The sequence below is a fragment of the Tinamus guttatus genome, unplaced genomic scaffold (genome assembly GCF_059628265.1).
Source record: "Tinamus guttatus ecotype Peru unplaced genomic scaffold, ASM5962826v1 Tinamus_guttatus_pri_ptg000206l, whole genome shotgun sequence".
Lineage (NCBI taxonomy): Eukaryota > Metazoa > Chordata > Aves > Tinamiformes > Tinamidae > Tinamus > Tinamus guttatus.
In genome coordinates this window covers 211549-233364 of record NW_028288740.1, presented here as the reverse complement: position 1 = coordinate 233364, position 21816 = coordinate 211549, and the positions used below count along the sequence as shown (strand labels likewise).

The 21816-nt window shown below is 38.5% G+C and overlaps 1 protein-coding gene across 2 annotated transcripts in view; it reads right to left on the bottom strand.

Annotated features, from left to right (window-relative positions):
* Positions 1–21816, bottom strand: part of PDZRN4 (PDZ domain containing ring finger 4) — a 235716-nt gene that overhangs the window by 31872 nt on the left and 182028 nt on the right. For both annotated transcript variants that reach the window (XM_088524125.1, XM_010221240.2), the window contains 2 exons: positions 9894–10147; positions 8498–8600 (listed from right to left, as the gene is read on the bottom strand). In XM_088524125.1, the coding sequence (XP_088380251.1) occupies positions 8498–8600; positions 9894–10147 (357 nt within the window). The remainder of the gene's footprint in view (positions 1–8497; positions 8601–9893; positions 10148–21816) is intronic.

Here is a 21816-nt window from a genome sequence, read left to right as displayed (position 1 = left end):
TGCCCAACAATAAAGTGCTGCTGAACTAAGCTCACTTTTCTTCATTTTCTTGCAAAAAACATAAGCTCTGACAACACAGAGGAATTTTTATTAGCTTTCAGGTGAAAAGAGAAGTAACCTTGTGTTTGTTTTATGAAATCATGAAACAAAATGAATATCACTGACTTGATATATTTTCCTCCAGGTTTAAAACACAATAATTGGTAATAACTTTGATAAATTTACCCTTGTCATTGTGTGTCTTTTTTTCCCCACCGTCACATGATGCTCTGCAGTTGGGGGCACAATTCAAGCCAATAAATTGGGATATTCATTATCTGTGAGAGGGGAGATGACAGCAACTTCATCTGCATTGCAAGTCAGAATTTTGTGGCGAGATGTACTAATACATTCAAAATTAACAAACAAGTATGGCAGAAACTAGCCTGAAGATCTAAACGATCCAGTGGCTATCAAGGAAGAAGGATAATTCAATGGTTAAGAAAAAAAAAAGGAATATTACAAGTACAGATGCATGGGTTTTACTGCCACTTTTGTCACTGACTGACTTGGCAAGTCACTCAATATGACTGTCCTTAGTTCACCTGCTTATGAGTAATATTACCGTAACAATTTAGGACCTAGTACTACTGAATTACGTCAGTGGAGTGAAGTTTAATTAACTTGTACTTGAAAAGTCTATTTGAGATTCTTAGAAGACAGGCAATAAAGTGAAAGGATTGTTCTTTTATTACCATTATTTTGCTCATTTGCAACATTACACACAGTTAGGCACACAGGCTGAAATCACATATTTATTACTGTCTTTCTCTAAATTATAGTGATTTAACCACCCCAGGAGGTTTTGGATAAGAACACCAATGAAATACACTGTATTCTACTGAAGTGGGACAAATGCATGCTAAAAGAGCCATATTTTAATTATTACACAGTGTTATTCAAGAATTACATGAAAAACAAGGCCTATGCTAGTTTTCCATTTTTAACAGTCTTCGTTCCATTTTTTCAGTCTGTCTTAGCTCTCAGAAAAACCACGAGGGCGTCAGGTGTTAGCAAATCAGGACTCCTTTTGAATTAAAAGGAAAAAATCTTGAAGCATGTTTTCAAAAGTCCTGAATGATGTAGCATTTTCACAGGTCCAATCTATTTATTAGCCAAAAAGACGGCCGCCAAAGCTTTTCAATTAGTATCTTTAAATACAGTCTTTTTCTCTACATTTGTGTAACAACACAACTGGTAGGAATGGCAAAAAATAACAATCATAAAGATTCTCCTAAGTGATGAAGACCACAGAGACACAAATGTACCTGTTCTCTATGTCACTATAATTCTTAACAGCAGGTGTTACCTTAGATTAAGAATTACCATGAAATATCTGAATAACCATCTCAGTAAAATGCATGTATAGTATGGGGTTTGCACTATTCAGCACTAATCTCCAGGCAATTATGAACTGCTGGTCTGAAAATAAATGTAGGATACTAAAGCCAGGTTCCTTAAGCCCTCTCTGACTGCTCTGTCAGATCAATACCTCCCTCTTCCATCACGCTGGCAGCTGCATAAGATAAGGCACGTGGTGAGCAGTAGCTGCTTTTCTATTAAAAATCTACACCACATTTACCAGCAAGTGTTTTCACATTCCCCCTACCACTCCAATCAGGTCTAATTACAATGGAAGATGCAACCTTGCCCGTGACTTTGGCTCCTCTATGCTGCAACACCTACGTCTCTATTAGGATTCTGCCTGTATAACATCGCATTTCTTGAAGCAAATTCTTTTACATTGTATCTGGTTGTTGCTGAATTTGAAATCTGCCTCTTATTTACTAAAGGCTCTTTTTTTTTTTTTTTTGATTCATCCCAAGTCATAAGAGGTTCAGAAAGAAAGAATCCAATCCCAGTAGGAAATACAGAAGAAAAAAGCACAATCTGATAGTAAGCCACAAAGGCATTATAGTGGCTCTGTTCATTCACATCACTGTCATTTTACCTGAACATGCCTGGAACGTGGCGTATGTGATCTCTGTCAAAATAGGTTTCTTTTTTTTTTCCTCTCTCTCTCTCTCTCTCTCTCTCTCTTTCCCCCCTTATATTACTAGGTATAAAGCTTGACTTAATAGCTGTAACCAGAAATTCCATGATGCATAGTGGGAATCCATGGAAAACTCTCATCTCAGAAATGTTTTCCATTTTGTTGGTTACACATCCATCTTACAGACTAGCTGAAACAGGGAGCAAAACAAAAGAGCCTGGTTGCAGTTATCAGAACCACTGGCAGTGTGCACACAGAAGCTGTTTTCATAAAAAGCTGTTTATTCAGGTGCTAGCAATTGTAGCAGGAGCTCCAATTGCATTGCGACAAGTGCCCATAATGCTCGCAGAGGGGTCTTTGGAGGGTATCACAGCCCTGAAGGGAGCTGTTACAGACTATCAGCTCAGTTATCCTTGTGTTAAAAAGGTCCTAAATATGTATTTACAAGATAGACAGATCTGTATGGTTTATTGCTTAAATAATACATGTGTTGAAAAGGCCTTAAATATGAATTCACAAGGCAGGCAGATCTCTCTTGGCCTCTTACAGCAGTGCTGGGCCTTTCAGAAAGTCACTGGGCTCCACTTTAGCAGAACCTATCTAAACTCACATTAGCACCTCAGTCCTCACGTACTTATGCAATTGAGTAACTTTACCCAGATCAACAGCTTCACTTGGGTTACTAATGTGAATAAAGTTCCTCTTTTATTTTTGCTTCTGAAGAGAAAAAATACAAATAAAATTGATTGACTTTGAAACTGTTATGACACAGAAATAAGAAATTCAAATTTGAGGCTGACATACCAACCTTCCTTCATCATGATGGAACGGGTGTTACTGGAATCCAAAACCAATGTGTCCCCACTAGCTAGAGCATTTGCTGTAATATTCAGATATGGCAAGAAAAGAGTGACAAAAAGATAAAATTCTCCCCCATAGGAGTTTTATGGGTTCAACGAGGTCTACATAAAACCTTATTTATGGCAATTTTCCCAGGTTTTCTAGATTTCCCCTCTTCAGGATGCATTTTTAGTCATTTGAGAAAACAGCCAATGGCATCTAATCCAAAAATGCTCAGGTCAAAAGGAAGCCTTATTAATTTCAGTGGGTTTGGATCAGACCAGTAATATACTTAAAGGACTAATCTACATTTACAGTTAACAGATATTTATGAGTGCAAATACTTATCAACACATTTCAATGAATGACTGTGCGTAACCATAAATTAGAACTTACATTCAATGTCCATACACGCACACACATAACTGAGGGAGGCCAGACATGACAGACATCCTCCCACACATAATAAGGATATTATGATTGAAAATCTGTCCCTTGGGACTGCAAAGTAGAACATGGACCTTAATATTATTCATTTTTGACCTGAGATGTCAACCAGCACTGAGAACTATCTTGGTTGCTCTGGTTAGGAGGTGCTATTGGTGACGGAGACAAGCATCTTGCATACAAACCCCCTGATTTTCAGAAATGTTCTTTTACTAAACATAGGACGAATTAACATTGCAGGTGTGCAGGTGGTTTTGTGACATATACTAGCTTCTTGAGCAAAAGATGCTCAATGGTTTCCAACTCCTTAACTGGAGATTGAGTACATGAGTACCATGTAACTTCATATAAGCTCAGCTCAACCCTTAGAAGCTTAGCCCAGGTTCTCAGACAGATACTGCCATGAACTGTCAGTGTCATTTTTATCTAAAACAGGAGTTGTTAGACACGGGAAAGCTGACAGAATAGGTGTCATATCATCATTCTCACTCCATAATGCTAATGCTGCTGCACCACTGATGTGGTTTCCCAGTTTCTTGCAAGCTATGTTGTTGTTTTGATGCATTTACTTGTGTCTTTGCCTAAAAAGACAAAAGGCACAGTTGGAAAGACTTTTAGACAATTGTACCAGAGCTCTTCATGCGCATGAAGAACAAATGAATTAAGAGCAAATCTCCCTCCAAAAAAACCCCTCAATTGCAAGAGCAAACTTCAGCCTACTCTTCCTCATATATCCAACAACAGCAGCAATCTGACCCACTGTTACATCCCCTCAACAATGGCTACTTTTCCTGTTTGTAGGAAGCATTCATCTAGAAAGAGGAATCTTTTTCTCTGTTAGGTTTACAAGATTTCAACAGCTGTCATTCCCCTGATACCAGGTTTCAAAGCAAAAAACAATCATGAAATCATGACAGTATCTTCCCTTGGACTTGTTGACTAAACTTCACTACCTAGTTCTGCTTGCTTTTAACATTTTATTTTCATCTAGCCTTCTTATTGGAAAGAAAACTCCTCAGACTGAATAGGCAGGACCAAACATTAATGACATTTTCTTTTGTCCAGCTTTGTGTTTACAACAGTCTTTGTTCTTATGATATCTTATGATATGATTTTTATTTATGACTTTGTTGCCTTAATTTCTGCTTGCTTGCCAATGCCGAAACTAAGTATATTATGTTTCTCTCTCCTGAATAGTAGATTAAGAAAGATGTTTAAAATGTACAAGTTCATTAATTTATTTACTCCTATCTAGCACTGGTATCCTCTTCTTACAGGGAAAGAGTCACACTGTGTAGAAAATTTCAGAGCCACATTTAGCATACATTTACTGTAGACTGTTTTAATGCTTTCCTCCCACCAATATCAAACAGTATGATGCACATGATGTAATTCCAGGCATGTAGTGGTCACCTATAGCCAGGTATGGGTTAAGTTTGTCCCTGAGTATCTTTGGCTGTCTTTCAGTGATTTTGACTGCAAATCCAACTGAGCAGTTACAAATTGGTCAATTCCTACTTAATCTTAAAAGTCCTCATGAGAAAATGACTATGCCAGAAACACAAATCTTTTGGTCTTTTTCTGTCAACCCTCATCGATGCTGGCTATGACCTCTCTCTCTATATATATATATACCAATAATTCAATTTCCATTTAGGATATGTTTCAGGGCAGCAGCAATGCCCTCCAATTTCTTCATGTTTCCAGGCATTTGTTTAAACTATGGTTTTTAATGGAGTCTAATGAGCCTCCCAGGGAGTTTATCTTTCCAAGACAATTGGCTCATCTTTGAGTTTATTGAGCTGTGACAATCTGAGCACAACCCACTGGATTTTTCTAGTTTACAAATGGAGAAGAGGACTCTGGGGTCTAATCCTACCAAATCCACTGGCAAGCTCAAGCACATTTCCCCAAGACTGGATATCATATGTGAGCATCAGGTCCCCTTCTTATGGCAGTAACTCAGCAACCTAAATTCCAACATATTTCTGTAAGCAAGATCCAAGTTGATGAAAGCTTTCCAGGACATCTCATTCCTTGGAAAATATTCTTGTCTACAGCATGACAGTTGCTAATCATTTCTTCTGCTACTACAAACTTGAAATTTCCCAAACAGGCTTCCTGATTTGGGTGGGTATTTGCAGTTGATTTCTCAGAAATAGTGTATTTTTCACCTACAAATTACCTTTACTTATTTCTGGGAAATTTCCAACTATTTCTCTAATAATATTTCTGCTGACTATCTTGTTTTTATCTCTTTTGAAATCTCTAAGTTTTGTTTTAAATCAATTTAAAAAATCATCTGCCATAGAGACTGTCAAGCCCCCTGTTTGTATCCTTTCAATACAATGTGAATGTTAACCTTCAGTTTGGAAACTGGACCACAATCCTGATACCATATAGTTCTTTTGATGCATACAAATAGTGAATGTTCAGACCAGAAAGCTGCTACAAAGAAGAAAACAATTTTAAGTTCAGGGAGCATTGATACAATCCTGCTTCTTCACAAAGCATAATAATAGTAATAATAATAATAATAAGTTTCTATTCTCCTAAATATGGAAAATTAAATGGTATGAGACAGAGAAGAATCATAGTTGTAATCTTTTTTCATCCAATATGCAACCCATGGCTTTCCCCTCAGAAGTGCACCAGCAGAGTTTCTGCATCATCTGTTCTTGCTGCTTTCACTCTTAAGTAGTAGATAGACATTACTGATTTTAATTTTAATACTGATTACTGACTGGTTTTTGTCTTTCCAAGCCCTTGACCACTTGTTTCTTTCTTTTCTGAGTTGCAGGGCATCACTCCCTCAATTTTGAGAAGGCAACAGCTTGTGGAGTCATGTTGGAAATTATATCAGGCAACTGGACTAGGTTAAAGACAAGCCTTTTTGAAAAAAAAAAAAAAGGGATCAATTCTTCTATCTATCTGGTTCACGATTGCTAATGTTGGTATATTTGTGGGACCAAAAACTACCAGAGGAAGGAAGAGATCAAGTAGTTGCTGCTGGACAGTACACTGTAAGGATTCTGACAGCACCGAACTACAATCTGTGTTCTCCCCTTCTGCCGCTTCTCCTGCAGGTCCACAACAACAACTAGCAAATCCCTCTTCACCCTGTCCTATATGAGACCCTATTTTGGAGGGAGATCCGTGTCTCTGGGGACCGTGCTCTCGACTGTGTCAGCTACCTGGTTACAACAAGCAAGCTTAATATCTAAACAGATCCTTAAATGATAGACAATAGTGCCAAATAATGAGTAATCTAAGACATAAGATTATCACACAGGCTGACATTTTGGGGTTACATTTCATGTCTAGAACTTTATTTAAAGGGTCCAAGATGCTGTTATTTCTCCTTTGAAACTCCCATATTTAGGAGAATACATCCTCTCCTCAAACAAAGCTAGATAGTTCATTTTCTATTTAAATTTCGCATGAAACATGCTTTATCTCAGCCACTCGGTGAGTTTGCCTTGGGCAACTGAATCACATCTGACAGCAAATTAATGACTATGATGGTGTGATTAGAAGCGATTACAGGCAATGGAGAACTTGCCTGAGCATTTACCACTGTCACAATACTTATGCCACCTATTATTAGGGATTAATAATGCTCATAAAAAGGACATGATTCCACTGTTGTAGACACTATATAAATTTGGTGTCTGTTAGTATTTTAATATCTCACTAATATTCTGATTAGACGGTAAAATATAATGGCATTTGTTTAGATTTCTTTTTTTTTCCAGATGATTACATTACTGATTTTTTTGAATATTACTAGAAAAAAAGTAGTTTCTGTTACATACAGGAAAGAAGAACTGTAAACAAAAACTTGACAGAGAAGTTAAAAATTGTATTAAGCATGTGGAGTCAAAATGAAACCTAAGCTCTGAGACTCTTGTGCTATTATATATCCCACCAAAACCCATCTGGGAAGGAATAATGATTTCACTAATCCCTAGAAATGATTTTTTGAAGAGTTCAAATAAAAGTTTGCTTGTTCTGATTGAGATTCACTAAGTAGACTTTATTTGATTTTTCTGCTTCCTGGGGGAAGAACTTTAAATTCCCTAGACTGCCAGAAGAGAAGAACAATGGGCTAAACTTGCAATAGAGCAGCCTATCTGCTAAAGACAAGATAAAAATGAACACACTGAGTATTTGCCAAAGCTATTCCCATTCGCTTCATTTCCAAATGTCAAGCAGTTATGTGAAACCTTTTAAAAGGTTTCTTTACATACTATTAAGGTAGAGCAAACAGGAGAATAAAATATTTTAAATCTTGTATAAAAAGATATTTAATTATTTATAATCACTCATTTAAAATACAGTGACTTGAAGTTTTGTAAAGACTCAGCACTGTTTAATAACAAAAAGGGACCATCTGCTTCTTGTGTTTGTTCCTAGAAATATTTTGTTATTGGAAGACACACTATTAGATCTTGAAATAAAAATCTGATAAAAAACAGCATTGCCAATCACGTGTTATCATTTTGGGAAGCTACACAGTGATTTTCCAGTGATTCAGGGAGATAGATATCCACCCTTGTTGCTAGAGAGTGCAATAGATGAACAGCAGAGAGAGATTTGTGGCATATAGCACTATTTCTTATAACTGCAACACTTACTTACAATGTCAAATATCACAGAGCAAGTAGTAGAAATCATATTAATTCTCAAAGTTGTAGTCTGATCTTACAAATAACACACACCCAAATATCTGCAAGACTCATCCCTAAGGCATGAGAAAAAAAGGTCAATTAATTCTTACAACACGAAACAAAAAAAAGCAATTAAGCTTCCAGTTACCCTTTTTTAATTTTGGAAGTAATAAAACAGCAAAAACAAAGCAGCTGATCCTCAGTCCCCACCACACAAAGATAGTATATGTGTAATAACCTTCCTGAACTTATGTGTAAAATGTAATGCCAGTAAAACCTGTGACACTGGACAGGAATAAAATAAAATAAAATAAAATAAAATAAAATAAAATAAAATAAAATAAAATAAAATAAAATAAAATAAAATAAAATAAAAACTCTTTGGTGCTTTTTTTTTAAAAAAAAGGTGTTCCCACTATTATTTTTCTCAGAACAGCCTGCTATCAGCTGTGCAAATATCATATATGCAAACACAAAAAGAAAGGTTCCAGTGTGCCAATGATCTTACCTCATACTCAAAGTCCTCTGCTCTATCTGCATCAGCAGGCAGGCTGGAAAGATATTCATTACCTTCATAAAATTCATGCTCCACTGGGTGAAGAGAATGGCAGCTATGGGGAACAAAGCAGTACAACAAAAGTAGATGAGACAATAGTTTTTTTAAAATTAAAAATGACAAAAAAAAACCTTTTCTGTAGTTTTCTCATCTCTGGAACACTACTATGAATGGTCTGATAGTCTAAAAGAAATATCAAAAGCAAAAAACAAGAGCTATTTTCTTTTCAAAAGATCAGGTTCCTGCTTAGTTCATTATGCTGGATTCACTTTTTGTCATATTTTACTAACTGCAATTTGTCAAAAGGGTCTGTTCTAGGCTAAATTACTTCATTGGGACATTTTGGGATTCCTTATGCTCATAAACACGTAAAACTCCCAATTCATGGGCTGTATCACAGCCTGGGGCAACTCACCAGTTATCTTGTTAATAACACTTCAACTTCCTTAATACAAAATCACCAGACTCACAAATTATTCATGAACTCACACAAAGCAACTAGCACTATTCTTTCCTATTAAAGTTACAACCAGGTGGCAAAATGCATTTGAGGGTTTGTACATTTTAAAATATCAGTAAACTGCATGGTTGCATGGGTTTCGGGCACAAAGATCGAGATATTTAAAATACACACTTAGGTACAGTAGTAGGCAAAAGGCTGATCTTAGATGCTCACATTACCTGTACACCAAACATGCAACACCTAGTTTGCTTCACCTCAAGCAGAGGTGGTACTCTTCCTCATACTGAGGGCATGGGCATTTCCCATGTTGTTGTTTAGGATTATCCAATAAAACTTTAAATATATATATATATATATCATGCTTTAAGATTCACAATAATAAGTGCTAGGCTCTACACAGAATTTGGCCATGCTCCCTAGCTCTGAAATGATTATACACACAGCTTACCTAGAACTTCTAAAAACTGAGCTACATCTAGGTGAAAAGCAGTTCATATGTGACCAGCATCAATCTTGCAGATTTGCAGCATGCAGGGAAATCAGTGGGAGAGCTCTAGGGCAAGGGAAGCTACAGTAGGAGTGCTACAAGTGGAGGGCAAGGGTTAATCTACAGATGTGGTTACTTATGCAATGGAGTCCAGAAAAGGAGACGACTAGTACCTATTTTTATAAAAGACTCCATGCTGATAATTATATTCAATTCAGTTTCAGATGATATAATGTCAGCTGACGGACAAAACTCCACTGACACCTGAATGGCATAGTGTTTATCAATGATATTTATAATTTATTTAAAGTGTTCCTGAGACCTTCTCAAGAAAAGTCTGTAAGTCTACCACTGCAATGCCTTGGTTACACAGCAAAACAGAAAAAGACAAACCATACCTGTCTGAAAGTAGAAATGGGCAGATATCAGGTACTGGAGGTGTGGAAGGCCTTAATTTTGCCAGGGCCATAATGTGCTCGAACGTGATGTCAGTCTGAGTGCTAGCATCCACAAGCTGAACATCCTGAGCGCTACCATGAGCTTTGCTGACGGGGGCTCGTCGTAAAACCTGAACTACAATTGGCTCCTTAGCATTACGGAAAGCTTCCACAGCCTCTTCGTGAGTGGCCTTGGAGAGATCCTTCCCGTTGACCTAAGGAAAAGCAGAAAAAATATACTAACAATTACTATCAGAAGAAAAGGCAGCATAAAAAATATGTGTGTAAAATATAGGGGATGAATTGTTTGTGTAGTATGTAAAACCATGTGCCATGAGACAACTGGAGATATAGCTTAAAGCTTGAGTCTTCTAGTCATTCCTTCATTTCTACTCGCTTCAAAATTAGAGCTTATCAGGGGAAAAGTTTTCCAGTTTTCAGTTTCTGCAGTTTTCATATCATCAAGAGTGTTTTACAGGCCTGAATAACTCTCATTCCTAAGGTCCCAGGAACATATCTAGAGAAAAAATAATTTTCTTTCTTCTGAAATGCTTTTAATACTTATAAAAAGATACTAACAAGAGAAGTGCTTCTTCTAAAGAAGCACTAAAGAAAAATGCTTGGGAATAAGCAGCACACTGCACTTTTTCAGATTTTGTTTTTCTTAGTCACATACAAAACACACAGTCCTTCAGTATTACAGCTGAATCAGGTGGTAATAGTTGGCAAAAGATGACCATTTTATCACAAATTTGCATCAGATTTGCATCAAAGCAAAAAGATGTAGGGATAATACTGCAGCCTACAAAATAAAGTATTAGATTTTTTTTTTGAAAACCAGAAGCTCTTTTTATTCACATCTGTCAATATTAATCACTTATTTAGAGGGAATATACATACATTCATAATAATGTCATGTATTCTATTTCAAATTCTATTTCAAAGGATAATAATATTTTAAAAATCACATGAGTGTGAAAATATCACAAAGGATACCCATTTCCATTTATCCTGGCAACATATGGCTGATATCTATTTTCACTTAAATGCACATCTAATTTAAAGACTAAAAACATTCCATCCTTTATATTGGTTTCTTATAAAACTCAACACTTAGGACACTCAATGCATGTTTTAATTGTCACTTGAAGTTCATCAACACACTGTCAATCTGCAAAAAGGTCACCTAATTTATGAATGTTGCCTTTCTCAGAAGAAAATCTATAGCTGAATTACTGTATGCTGGCAGCTGTCCTGCCCACTTGGGGTTGGTAGCAGAGAATGTATTTTAAAACCTAAGGCTAATAGTACAGATGGGTTCAGAAGCTCTCTACACTTAGCTTCTTTAAGGTTTTTCTGCCTCCTCTATTATCTCCCATCTTAACATTCATATATAGTTACCCTGGGAGCTATAGACAGTTGAGCACTTATTTACAACAAGCCACTTACAAATTCTTAGTGGATGATTAAATAAATTCCTTGCCTCAGAAAGGTTACTTTCAGTGGAATCTAGGGTGCTATTTTAAGTGGATAGAGGAATCAGTCACTTTAAACAGTCAACACAAAGACATGGGAATACATTTGTTGTAGCAGATGGGCTAATTAATCCATAAGCAAGTTGTGAATGTTAAGTAAAGAATATATCTTTTCTCATGTAAACCATACTCCTGCCCTGCTTGATTAAGCTTCTGTTTAATGAACACTCTCCCCCCTCTTTTGAATACACTGCAAAGTCTGGGCCACTTGTCAACATCTCCCCCAGAGTGACTGGTGGCCGCTGCCTGGATCCTGGCCATCCCCTTTGGATGCTTGCTCCAAAACCAGCCACATGTAAAACTGCTTCAGCATCAGAAAATAAACAAGCAAATAGGCTTTGTCTTTGATGCACAAATCAACTGACATTGGCCAACTGACATTTCTAATGCCAGCACCCCTCTATATAGATTTATTCCTATATACACAGACGTGAACAGCAGAGAAGGAAGAAGAGACAGAAGGAAACAGTGAAAAATTGACCACAAAAATGTAGGCAAATTGTCTTTAGTTTATCTTTGCAATTTGTACTCTTTAAAAAACAATAAATCAGTTCTTGAACCAAGACTATTTGCAGAATTTAATTACTTGTGAATTAGAAATCATAGAATCATAAAGGTTGGAAGGGACCTCTAGAGATCATCTAGTCCAACCCCCCTGCACATGCAAGGCCACCTAAAGCACATGGCACAAGATTGCATCCAAGTGGGTTTTGAAGACCTCCAGAGAAGGAGACTCCACAACCTCTTTGGGCAGCCTGCACCATGAAATACCTTTGTCTTCTCCGCTGCTGATTTTTTCTGCTGCTGCTAACTTCTGTTAGCACTGGCCAGAATTAATGAATCAAGGCTAATGTTGACATGCATTTCTGTAGTCTTTATTGCCCCTATATTAAGTGAAGGGAGAGGGAAAGTGAAAGATGCATAGTCACAAAAATGCAACAATCACAACGTTTGTCACAACTAAACACATAATCTCCTGCCTTCAGAAAATAGCTGGCACATGCAAGCTAAAGTTTAAGATTATCTCTGCTGAACTAATATCATTGGAGAGCCTACATTTAATCAAAAAGGACAAAGACAAGAACAACTGGCACATACTGCTAAACCAGAGGCCTCTAGACACAAGAGCTTCTAGAGAAATGACAGAGATGTTGCCTGACACGAAGATGAAGTTCACAAGGCTCACTGTCCCGGGAGATTTCAGCATCCACACAGAAGATACCTCTGACCTGACAGGTGCTAAATCTATTCTCATCACTGTGGCCTTTTCACCTCCAATCCCTTGGCCCAAATATATCCAAGCAACCACACCCTGGAGCATGTTGTTGGACTGAAAGTTGGCAAAAAGGACCAAACATTGTCCCCTAGTTTGACCAGTGTTTCTTTTGGACAAGGATGTGAGCACTCTCTGAAGAACTGCAAGAAAGATGAAAGATAACAAAAGCACTCCCACCTTCCCCCCAGACTGAAGCCTTCTGCTGTGCCAGAAAAGCCACGAGCAGTGAGACCTGCCAGCTGTGACATTCTCTGGGCAGTAAAGCAGAGCACAGGACACGCGGACCTATCAGTAACACGTGCTGAAGATGACACTTCAACTCTTCTGCTAAAACAAGTTTGATAGCTCATCTACAGAAATGGCATTCAACACAGCAACCTTTCAGGTTACGGCTCAGTACTAAGCTGCATTTCTTGAGCAAGTTAATCTGAAATGTAGCAAATACAGTCATTGCCCAATATCACTATTTCAGTTAAGGTCCAGGCAAGTTCAATAAACAGACAACTCCTATTATGGCAGTTAATGACATTTCCTTTTCCTTAGTCAGATGAGTTAAGCGATGCTTGTTCCAATCCGATCCTTTGTTTTCGTGCTCACCAAACCTTGTCTTCCCTCCTAAAAGCACCAGAGAGACTGAATGTGCAGGCTCTGGCTGCTTCCTCAAGCTTAACCAAAGGTTTTGATGAGAATTAATTTGCCAGTATCTGTACAGATTACTTTTGTCCTGCTTACTAGATAGGGTAGCTATTTATACTGAATAGGCACAGACAATGCTCAATACCGTAGATTTTTGTACATTTTCCCAAGCACAGCGAGTACCATTTCCATTTCCCAGTATCTGGCAGAAATCTACTGAGGCTGGAAAGCATGTGCTAAACCTTAACCTAAGCAAGACACAATAGAGGACGCTAAAATTTGGAAAATACAGAGTTATACTTATTTCTCCTCTGTAAAACTTCCAGGGAGAGATTGCCCTGTAACTTCTCAGTGATATTGTTAATTTAAATAGCTACTGTTACAAAAAGGCACCCTTCTTCAACTGATCTGAAAACAACAGGCAAATTTGTCTCTCTGCCACTTCAGTATCTCCTTCTCCATGCTAAGGTTGATTTGTTGATCTTGGTCCATTTGAGATATATTTCAGAAAAACATTTGGATTCTACAGGAAAAATATGCCCACTCCAACAAGCTGAAAAGTGCTATTGGGCTAGCAGCTTCAAACTGTGGTGAAAATATGCTGTCAGTTCCTGTCCTTCTTAAGATGGGGCTTGGCAGTTCATTTAACCAGAGGACAACCCTTTCTCTCTCCTCACAGTGTGCTAAAGCAGTGCACAACTCAAAGTTCAATTCCTTCAATGTGGACCATATAGCAAGAGCTCAGAAAATTTCAGTTGACTTTTAGAAAAAAAAAAAAAGAAAAAAAGGACTTTTTTCTTTTGCAATTCTATCGATTTAGGGAGTGAAATGAAAACAAAAAATTTATTGTTTGTAAAATTATTGTATACAAAATCTAAGAATAACTGCTTAGTTTCACAGTGAGACAAGCTTTGGTAGATGTGAATTTGTGAGCAACCATTATTATCCTCTGGGATTCCCTGAGTATGTCGGGCAGATGTGTTGCTATGGGCATCTTTCTGGCCTTTTCCTTCACTAGGTCTTCTTAGCCTCACTCTCCCCTGCTTTGTTGCCTCCAGTCCATCTCCATTCCCTTCTCTCCCTGAGGCTTTCAGCTCCTCTCATTCTGCCTTTACCTTTCCCTATGGAACCTTTTTTCTCCCCTGGTGCTTCCTTTTTCAATTGATTCTGCTTTTCTCTGTTTTTCCTTTCCTGAAACTTTCTTCCCAAATACACCCTGTTGCCCTTTTCCTGAACCTGCCCTCTTCCATCTGGATGGGAATGCCATACTCGTCATCGTCCCCAGCGACAGCTGGACAAGTTAAACAGTTTGAAGGTTTGCCTTCGACAGCACCTCCCAATATGGATCCAAATGCTCTGTTAACCCAGATGGTGATGTAACAAGGCTGGAGAGTATTTACTATGTAAATTGCTTTTAATATTGACAAACAGTTTTTTTTTGATGATATTACAATTCTGCCTGAGGGCAATAAGGACTAAACTAGCTGTGGCATGCATAAAATATGTTAATATGTTACTTCTTGGTAAAATTAGATGATCATTTATTACATTAATCATTTCAAAGTTTTTCTGCCTTTTTTTAAAAAAAAATCTGTGGATAGGACAGTATATAAATCTCTCATGAGATCTACCATATACAGCAGCCTTTTGATGGTGGGGAAAAATAAAATCAAAGGCCAGTATGTGTGTTCAGAACAAATAATTTTTATCTCTAAACGCCTGCACTGACTGCCGTATTCTCTTGTGAACTTTACAGTCTCTCTGCTGCACCACAAGCTCGCTCTCCAATTTCTCTTCCAGGGAATTTTTGTCAGGGAACAAGGCACTTCAAAAGGTGGTTGCCATCGAAGTTTCAGGAGATCAAATTAATGACATTCTTTAATCAACTGTAAAACAAGGAATGAGACTGAATGGCAAATTTCAGGACTCTGCAAATAACATGTAATTACTTTTCTCCTTTCAGGACATTGTGTTCTACATTTCACTAAAATAAATGTCTCTCTCTCACCGTTAAAAAAAAAATCCCTAGCTTCCATGAACTCGATAAAAGCTGGCATCACCGTATTAATGTTACACTTATCACTGTCATAACAATTCATCCACATACAGATGCCTGAAACTCCTGGTCTCCTCCAAACTGAGTAGCTTAAAAAGATAGATGACTGCCTTCTGGCTAATTGTGGGAGTTCTTTCATTACTATAAAAAGACTTTTTATATCTCAAGTGACTTTATAAGCAGTGAATAATGAGACTTAAAGTCTTTGGAAAAGAGTCCGCTGATCAAATGCTAGGATAACTTATGGGTACAGTGACCTTTTCCTTGGAAAGGTACTCCAAACTGCTGCTGTTGGCACATTATTAAAATTCCCCCTTTAAGGAGTGCAGTTAAGCAGAAGGCAGATTTTATTTTTTATTTTTAATTTCAATTTAAGGTATTACAGAGAAAACTAGAGCGCTCTCAGTCTGAGGACTCAATCCCACCTGCTCCAGCTGTGCAAGGCAGGGTAGATGTCAGGGAGAGCACCAGCAGCTGGCCAGGACTGGTGGCGTTGATCCCAACTCCAGTTGGGAGTGCCAGGAGTTTGCTCCCCCAGTGCTCGGGCAATCGTCGGCCCCAGCAAGGTGGCAGGTTTCTCCTGCCAGCAAGTGTTTGCATGACAGGGTTTCTCCTAAAAGCTGCAGCAAAGAGCAGCTGACAGTGCAGTGCCATCAGCTTGTCCAGTAAGTAGCATTTCATTTTGGCCAAGAAGGTGCTCCACGTGCCAGGACAATGAAAAACAAAACCAACCAACCAAACAAAACCCCCAAAATGTCATTAAACTCAACATCAGTAGCAAGGCGCTGAGTTGAGCCTCATTCCTGACTGAGACCCTGTCCAGTCCCTAGACACTGTCACACATCTAACCAAACCGCATGTCCTACTCTGACTTCAACCACATACTGCACATGTTAGACTGCTCCCCAATCTCCATTTTTAATGAATGTTTTGAATGAATGTAAACCAGACTTTCTTTACTTTAACATGTGATTCTTATATCTGTTTTAATTGTCATCTTGAAAGAATAAAAAAAGGCTCTCCTTATGTTTGTATAAAACTTGGAGGGTTCCTGTCAGTCTTTTTCCATTTTTCACTCATACTGCCTTCATATTAATTTGATACTGTTGTTCTCCATTGATTTTCATGGCTTTACTCTAGAAGAAACATATTGGCAATTTCTTCTGCTATAATCATACTTTTAAAAATTCCTTCCAACTTTCTGCAGGACAACATGTTTTAAAAATACTGTTAAGGAACTCAAACATATTTATAGTGTCTCATCAGTGGGGTCTTACACAGCAATAGATTATGGTAAAGTTTAATTCCATCTGACTTCTAGGACATAGCAATTTCTTCAATCTCCTTGTTTAAAAAAAGAAGAAATTAGGAATGTTGAGGAACTACTCTCTTGACAAAATTAAGGTCTTAGCTACCATTTAGAATTCCATCAGGCATTTCTGTACCAAAATGTTGCTAGCACTTCTTAGGAGCAGCAATTTTTTTTCTGAACATCATGAAATATGCATAAGAGCAGATGATATTAACTACAGAATATACGTACACATTTAGGTACATAAAAAACATGTACAGGTAACTATGCACACACGCACACACATATATATAAATGGATGTATCATGGGTATACGGTACATGGGTTTATGCATATAAACTGAAATACATGAAGTTCCATCTCCATGTGAGGAAGAACTTTCCTGTGAGGGTGACAGAGCCCTGGAACAGGCTGCCCAGAGAGGTTGTGGAGTCTCCTTCTCTGGAGATCTTCCAAACCCGCCTGGATGCCACCCTGTGCCACGTGCTCTGGCTGTCCCTGCTGGAGCAGGGGGGTTGGACTAGATGATCTCTAGAGGTCCCTGCCAACCTCAGCCATTCTGGGATTCTGTGATCACTACTTTACATTTCTACCTGGTAATGGCCTACTGCAATATAATGGAAATATTTTCAGTTGTTCACATCTAAACTTTAATTTCCATGTTCCTTCTGAACAGGAAAAATGATAAGGAGTGACAATATTACAGCCAGTTTAGTTTTTATTTATACAGTGCTATGTACGTGTCTTCTTTCGTAAGAGCTGCAGCCCCTTCCTGGCTTGCAATCAACTACAGCCTTATATCAGCTACTATTTCTGCCCCACTGTTTCCATGTCTGTTCTTCCCTCTGGAGAGTCTCCCTATCTCTTTCTGCCTCTCTTCCTTCTCTCACCATTTCCTTCCATCCCTCTGTCCTATTTGATTCCATTTGCCTCACTGGCTTCTCTCCCTTATTTCTCTCTTGCTCCTTTTATTTCCTTTATCTTCTCGGCTGTGGGGGCAGCAGCACCCGCTCCTGTAAGGTTTTAGTTCTTAAGATCAGAAAGATTTAACAGGCACCTTCCCCTGCTCTAATTCTCTAATTCTATGTGTAAAATACTTTCATTCTGGATTCAGGAGGCAACGAAGTAGCTGGCTTGCTTCTGCAACATGCTCTCCAAACATCTGCAAAGGCCAATTACTGAGGAAGTTCACACAACACTAATTATTTCCTTTCCTTTTTTTTTTTTTTTTCCTTTTCAGGCTATTCTGTGTGTATCACAAGATTGTACCCTAGCTGCTGTTCCAGCTGTGGGGCAGCTCTCCAAGGCCCTTCGAAGCCGTTAAGGAACAAATGGCCCAAAAATGTGGCCGGGAGCGCATCCATGGCTGGCCACCACGGCTGTGCAATGGACCGGCCACCACATGGGGCACGAATCGGAGCGGCCCCCTCACCCAGCAGTGCTGTGAGCACCACTGAAATCTCAGCAATTTTGCAGAGTCTCCATAGACATCCAGGGAGAAACCTGGCCCTCAGTAGCATGTGGGCAGGTCTGCCAGCTCGCTGTTGCTGTGCTCTGACATCAGATGGGGCAATTTAGCCTACAGAGCAGAAACGATCTTTTAACATCAGGAAAAGAGCAATTATTTTCCTGATGTTAAAACTGAGTTATTCTTTGGTATGTAATAAGATTATTTTACAAGCTTTTAATTTTCTTATATATAACATTTTAATTAAAATGCTGAAAAAATACTGCAATCCAGACTTTATACCTCCTACCCTTATCTATTTAGTTAAAACCTCCTAGGCACAGGGACTGTGTCTTTTTGGATAAGTGCAATCTACCACTTACAGACCCCCCAAGTAGGGGCTTCTAGGCATTTCTTCCATAAAAATAACAAATAAATATCTGTGCTGAGATTTTAGATGGCATATTATAAGAGGACATTAATTAAATTAGACATGTTGAAAATAAAGTTTATGGCCTAAACAATGAAAGCTCTTTAACCATGGCACATGCTGGGGTACCAAGACAAGAGCAATTTCATCTTTGTTATTTCCTAGGAACAAAGTGCTATAAATATATTTTTAATTATATGACATTTCATAAAAGAAGAAGATAGGTACTGGTAAAAGTGGTTATAAGGCCCTTTTTTTTTTAATCCTGTACATTAAAAAATAAGTCTTTGGTGCACATAAATGTCTGTCGACAATATACAAATTATATACACACCATTACTTTACAAGGGCAGATAGATACATGTTCTGTATGTGCTTATAAAACAATGATCAAGTAACATTTGACTACCTAGAAATGCTTTTAGTAAGCATCAAAAACAGTATTTTAATCCTGGAATATGTCATAAGATGTCTGATATGTTATCAGGAGTTTTGCTTTTTAGAGCTACATTAACCTCAACAGAGGCAAGAAACCAGGTGGCAAAAATATCCTATAAACTTCTTCGCACAGAAACCACAACATAACGTTGCAGTATGTTGCAGTGTGTAGGATCTCAATGGGTATCTTAAGCAATAGGAAGCTGGGAAAAGGGGTGGTGTGTGTCTAAGTCCTGGAATGGGACCAATATATATTAGCCAGATGAAAGTTTTGATCAAGTCAAACCCAGTCAAAAATGCATCCCTGCATTCTGAGTTTGTCTTGGGCTCACTTGCAGGGAAGGTTGTATAGAAAGGCTATTTTTAGAAAAGTTTTCCCATGAATTTAAAATCAATTAAGCTCCTACTTCAAAACTCAGAACATGTAGGACTTGAGAGTAGCTTTCATGTTACTGCTGATCAATATAATCTTTAAGAAGGCCAGGGTCCTTTAAAATTTTATTGTATACTGACTTTACAAGCTGACACAGTAAAATGTCATAGCATCGAGTTATTGGTGAGAAGAACCACATCTGAAAAGCAGAGACTTCCAATAAACTGTGAAATGTCTGAAACCAGTTCTAAATGGCAGGACAAAATCTAAACAAGCATTTCCCACCTGAGGAGAAGCAGACGAGCATAAATGATTCCCAGCAATCAGTTCTGCCATTTGAATTCATCCTGACACTTGTTGAGATGAGTCAAAGACACAGATCCATGGTAAAAGGCCAGGCCACTGGGGAAATTTGGCAAGTTTCTACATCTGGGAGTGAAGTACCTGACTGCAGGTCTCTTACCCTCCTAGCACTATTCTTCATTCCTGACATAAAATATTTTGTCCTCTGTGTTTCATGTCCACCTCTAATATTCCACAAAAAGGAAAATTCTTTAATTACTGTTTGGCCAAGAGAAGGAGAGATTCCACTGGGAATCAGTTTGGGAAACCTTTCAGGCAGATAACTTAAAAATAGAACAGCACAGTTAATATTCATAGCATTGTTTCTCATTGTGACTACTTCGCAGTTAATTATTGATATTACGTTAGACAACAAGCAAAACGTCTGAGAAAGAGACTGTAGGCTTCAAACTCTGTCAAAATTCAATATTTACATACATAGAGACAAATCTGCCCTTGATGGAGCTTCTCAGGTTTTTGTGGGAGAGAATTTGCATACTGGCCTCTAGTGCTTTCATTAGTAAATACCTAACGGAAATACCATCACCCTCTATTATGTTTGTTATGATGTCGGCATGGAAGGCTCACTAAAAACAAAGTTAAGGTAGCCAGTGCTGTCTTATACCAATCTTCCCCCAACCTCAGTGGTGCCCTAAGAATCCTGAATGCTACAAAACCTAGTACATTAAGAAGTCGGGTACCCAGCCATACAATCTTAATGTCCAGCTTCCCTCCTGAAGGCCGCACTCAATGGAAATTAGCTGCAGGCAGGTTACTGCATTCGGGATGTCACACAGCTCTACGAGCGCTGGAGGGATTCGCTGGGGCAGCTCGTGATACCGTGACCTAGGAACGAGCAATGCTGCCCCATCTGACATCCTCCTGCACGGCCAGAGCACGAGGTGCACAAATACCAAGTGAGACCCGGTGCGCTCATTTCGCCTTGGGTCCTCTGGGTTGGAGCAACCACAGACTCTCAAAGGTTACACGGGAGACATGGTCTGTGGGGTAAGTGAAGTGGGCACCATGCACTTGGAAGTACAAATCAAAGGCATTTCTGGAGTTACCACTGAAGCTGTGCTGTTAAGGAGCCACTTCTCTCCAGGGGAGACTTCCTTTCACTCCAGAGCCTGGCTAGGCTACCATTTGCCTTTAAAAACAAGGAAACCACTACAAGACTTATCCCTTCCTTGGAAAAACAGTAAGGAGCAGGGGCAGTAGCTGCAACGTATTCACACAGTAGCTTAATAATAAAATCACCTGCCTAGAAATAGGGCACTGATTTTGGCATAGGAAAGTATAAAATCACTTATTTCAGACTGTGAGACAGTCTAATCATCAGGTTACTGGACATTTTGGAAAACATGAAATTCTCTCCCACTTATTAAAATTTAAACTAATTAAATAACATTTAGCCAACTAACAAGCAGAGCTGGAGTTAACGAGTTAGCGTGGGTAGATGAAGGCTACTCAAGTGCTCTTCCTCCCTGAGCTCTGTTCCAATTAAATGGGTGCAGCAGCTATGTTTGCAAATTTCTGAGCAGTGGAGCAAATGAGAGAAATCCCAGATCTAGTCTAAATCACTGTCTCTCTTCTCTTATTACCTGATGGCTACTATGCATTCCTGCTTTATGACTAATTACAGTGTTTCTCTTTTTTTTCCTCCACCTTCTTCACTCCACGTTTAGCCGCCTTCTCCTCCTTTCCCACACCTTTGGGTTTCTAGGTAAAGTGCACCCACACCTGTGGGTTTCCACTGTAACCGTGAGTATTTTAGAAGACATTAGACATACTATTACGAAGTGGCAGGTGAAGTTTGCTGATATTTCTGCAAAGGTCACTAATAAAAGTATTAAATAAGATCACCACAAGGAAAAATCCTCCTAGAACTCAAGAGCAACATCTCCCAGCCCTTTGTTTCCTTTTTTAACACTACTTGTAGATTTTCCTCCCAAACTAATTCCATATCCTCCTTACAACTGCTTGTCTATCTCCTTCTGCTCTGGTCTAACTAATATTTTGCTTTATAATACTACATT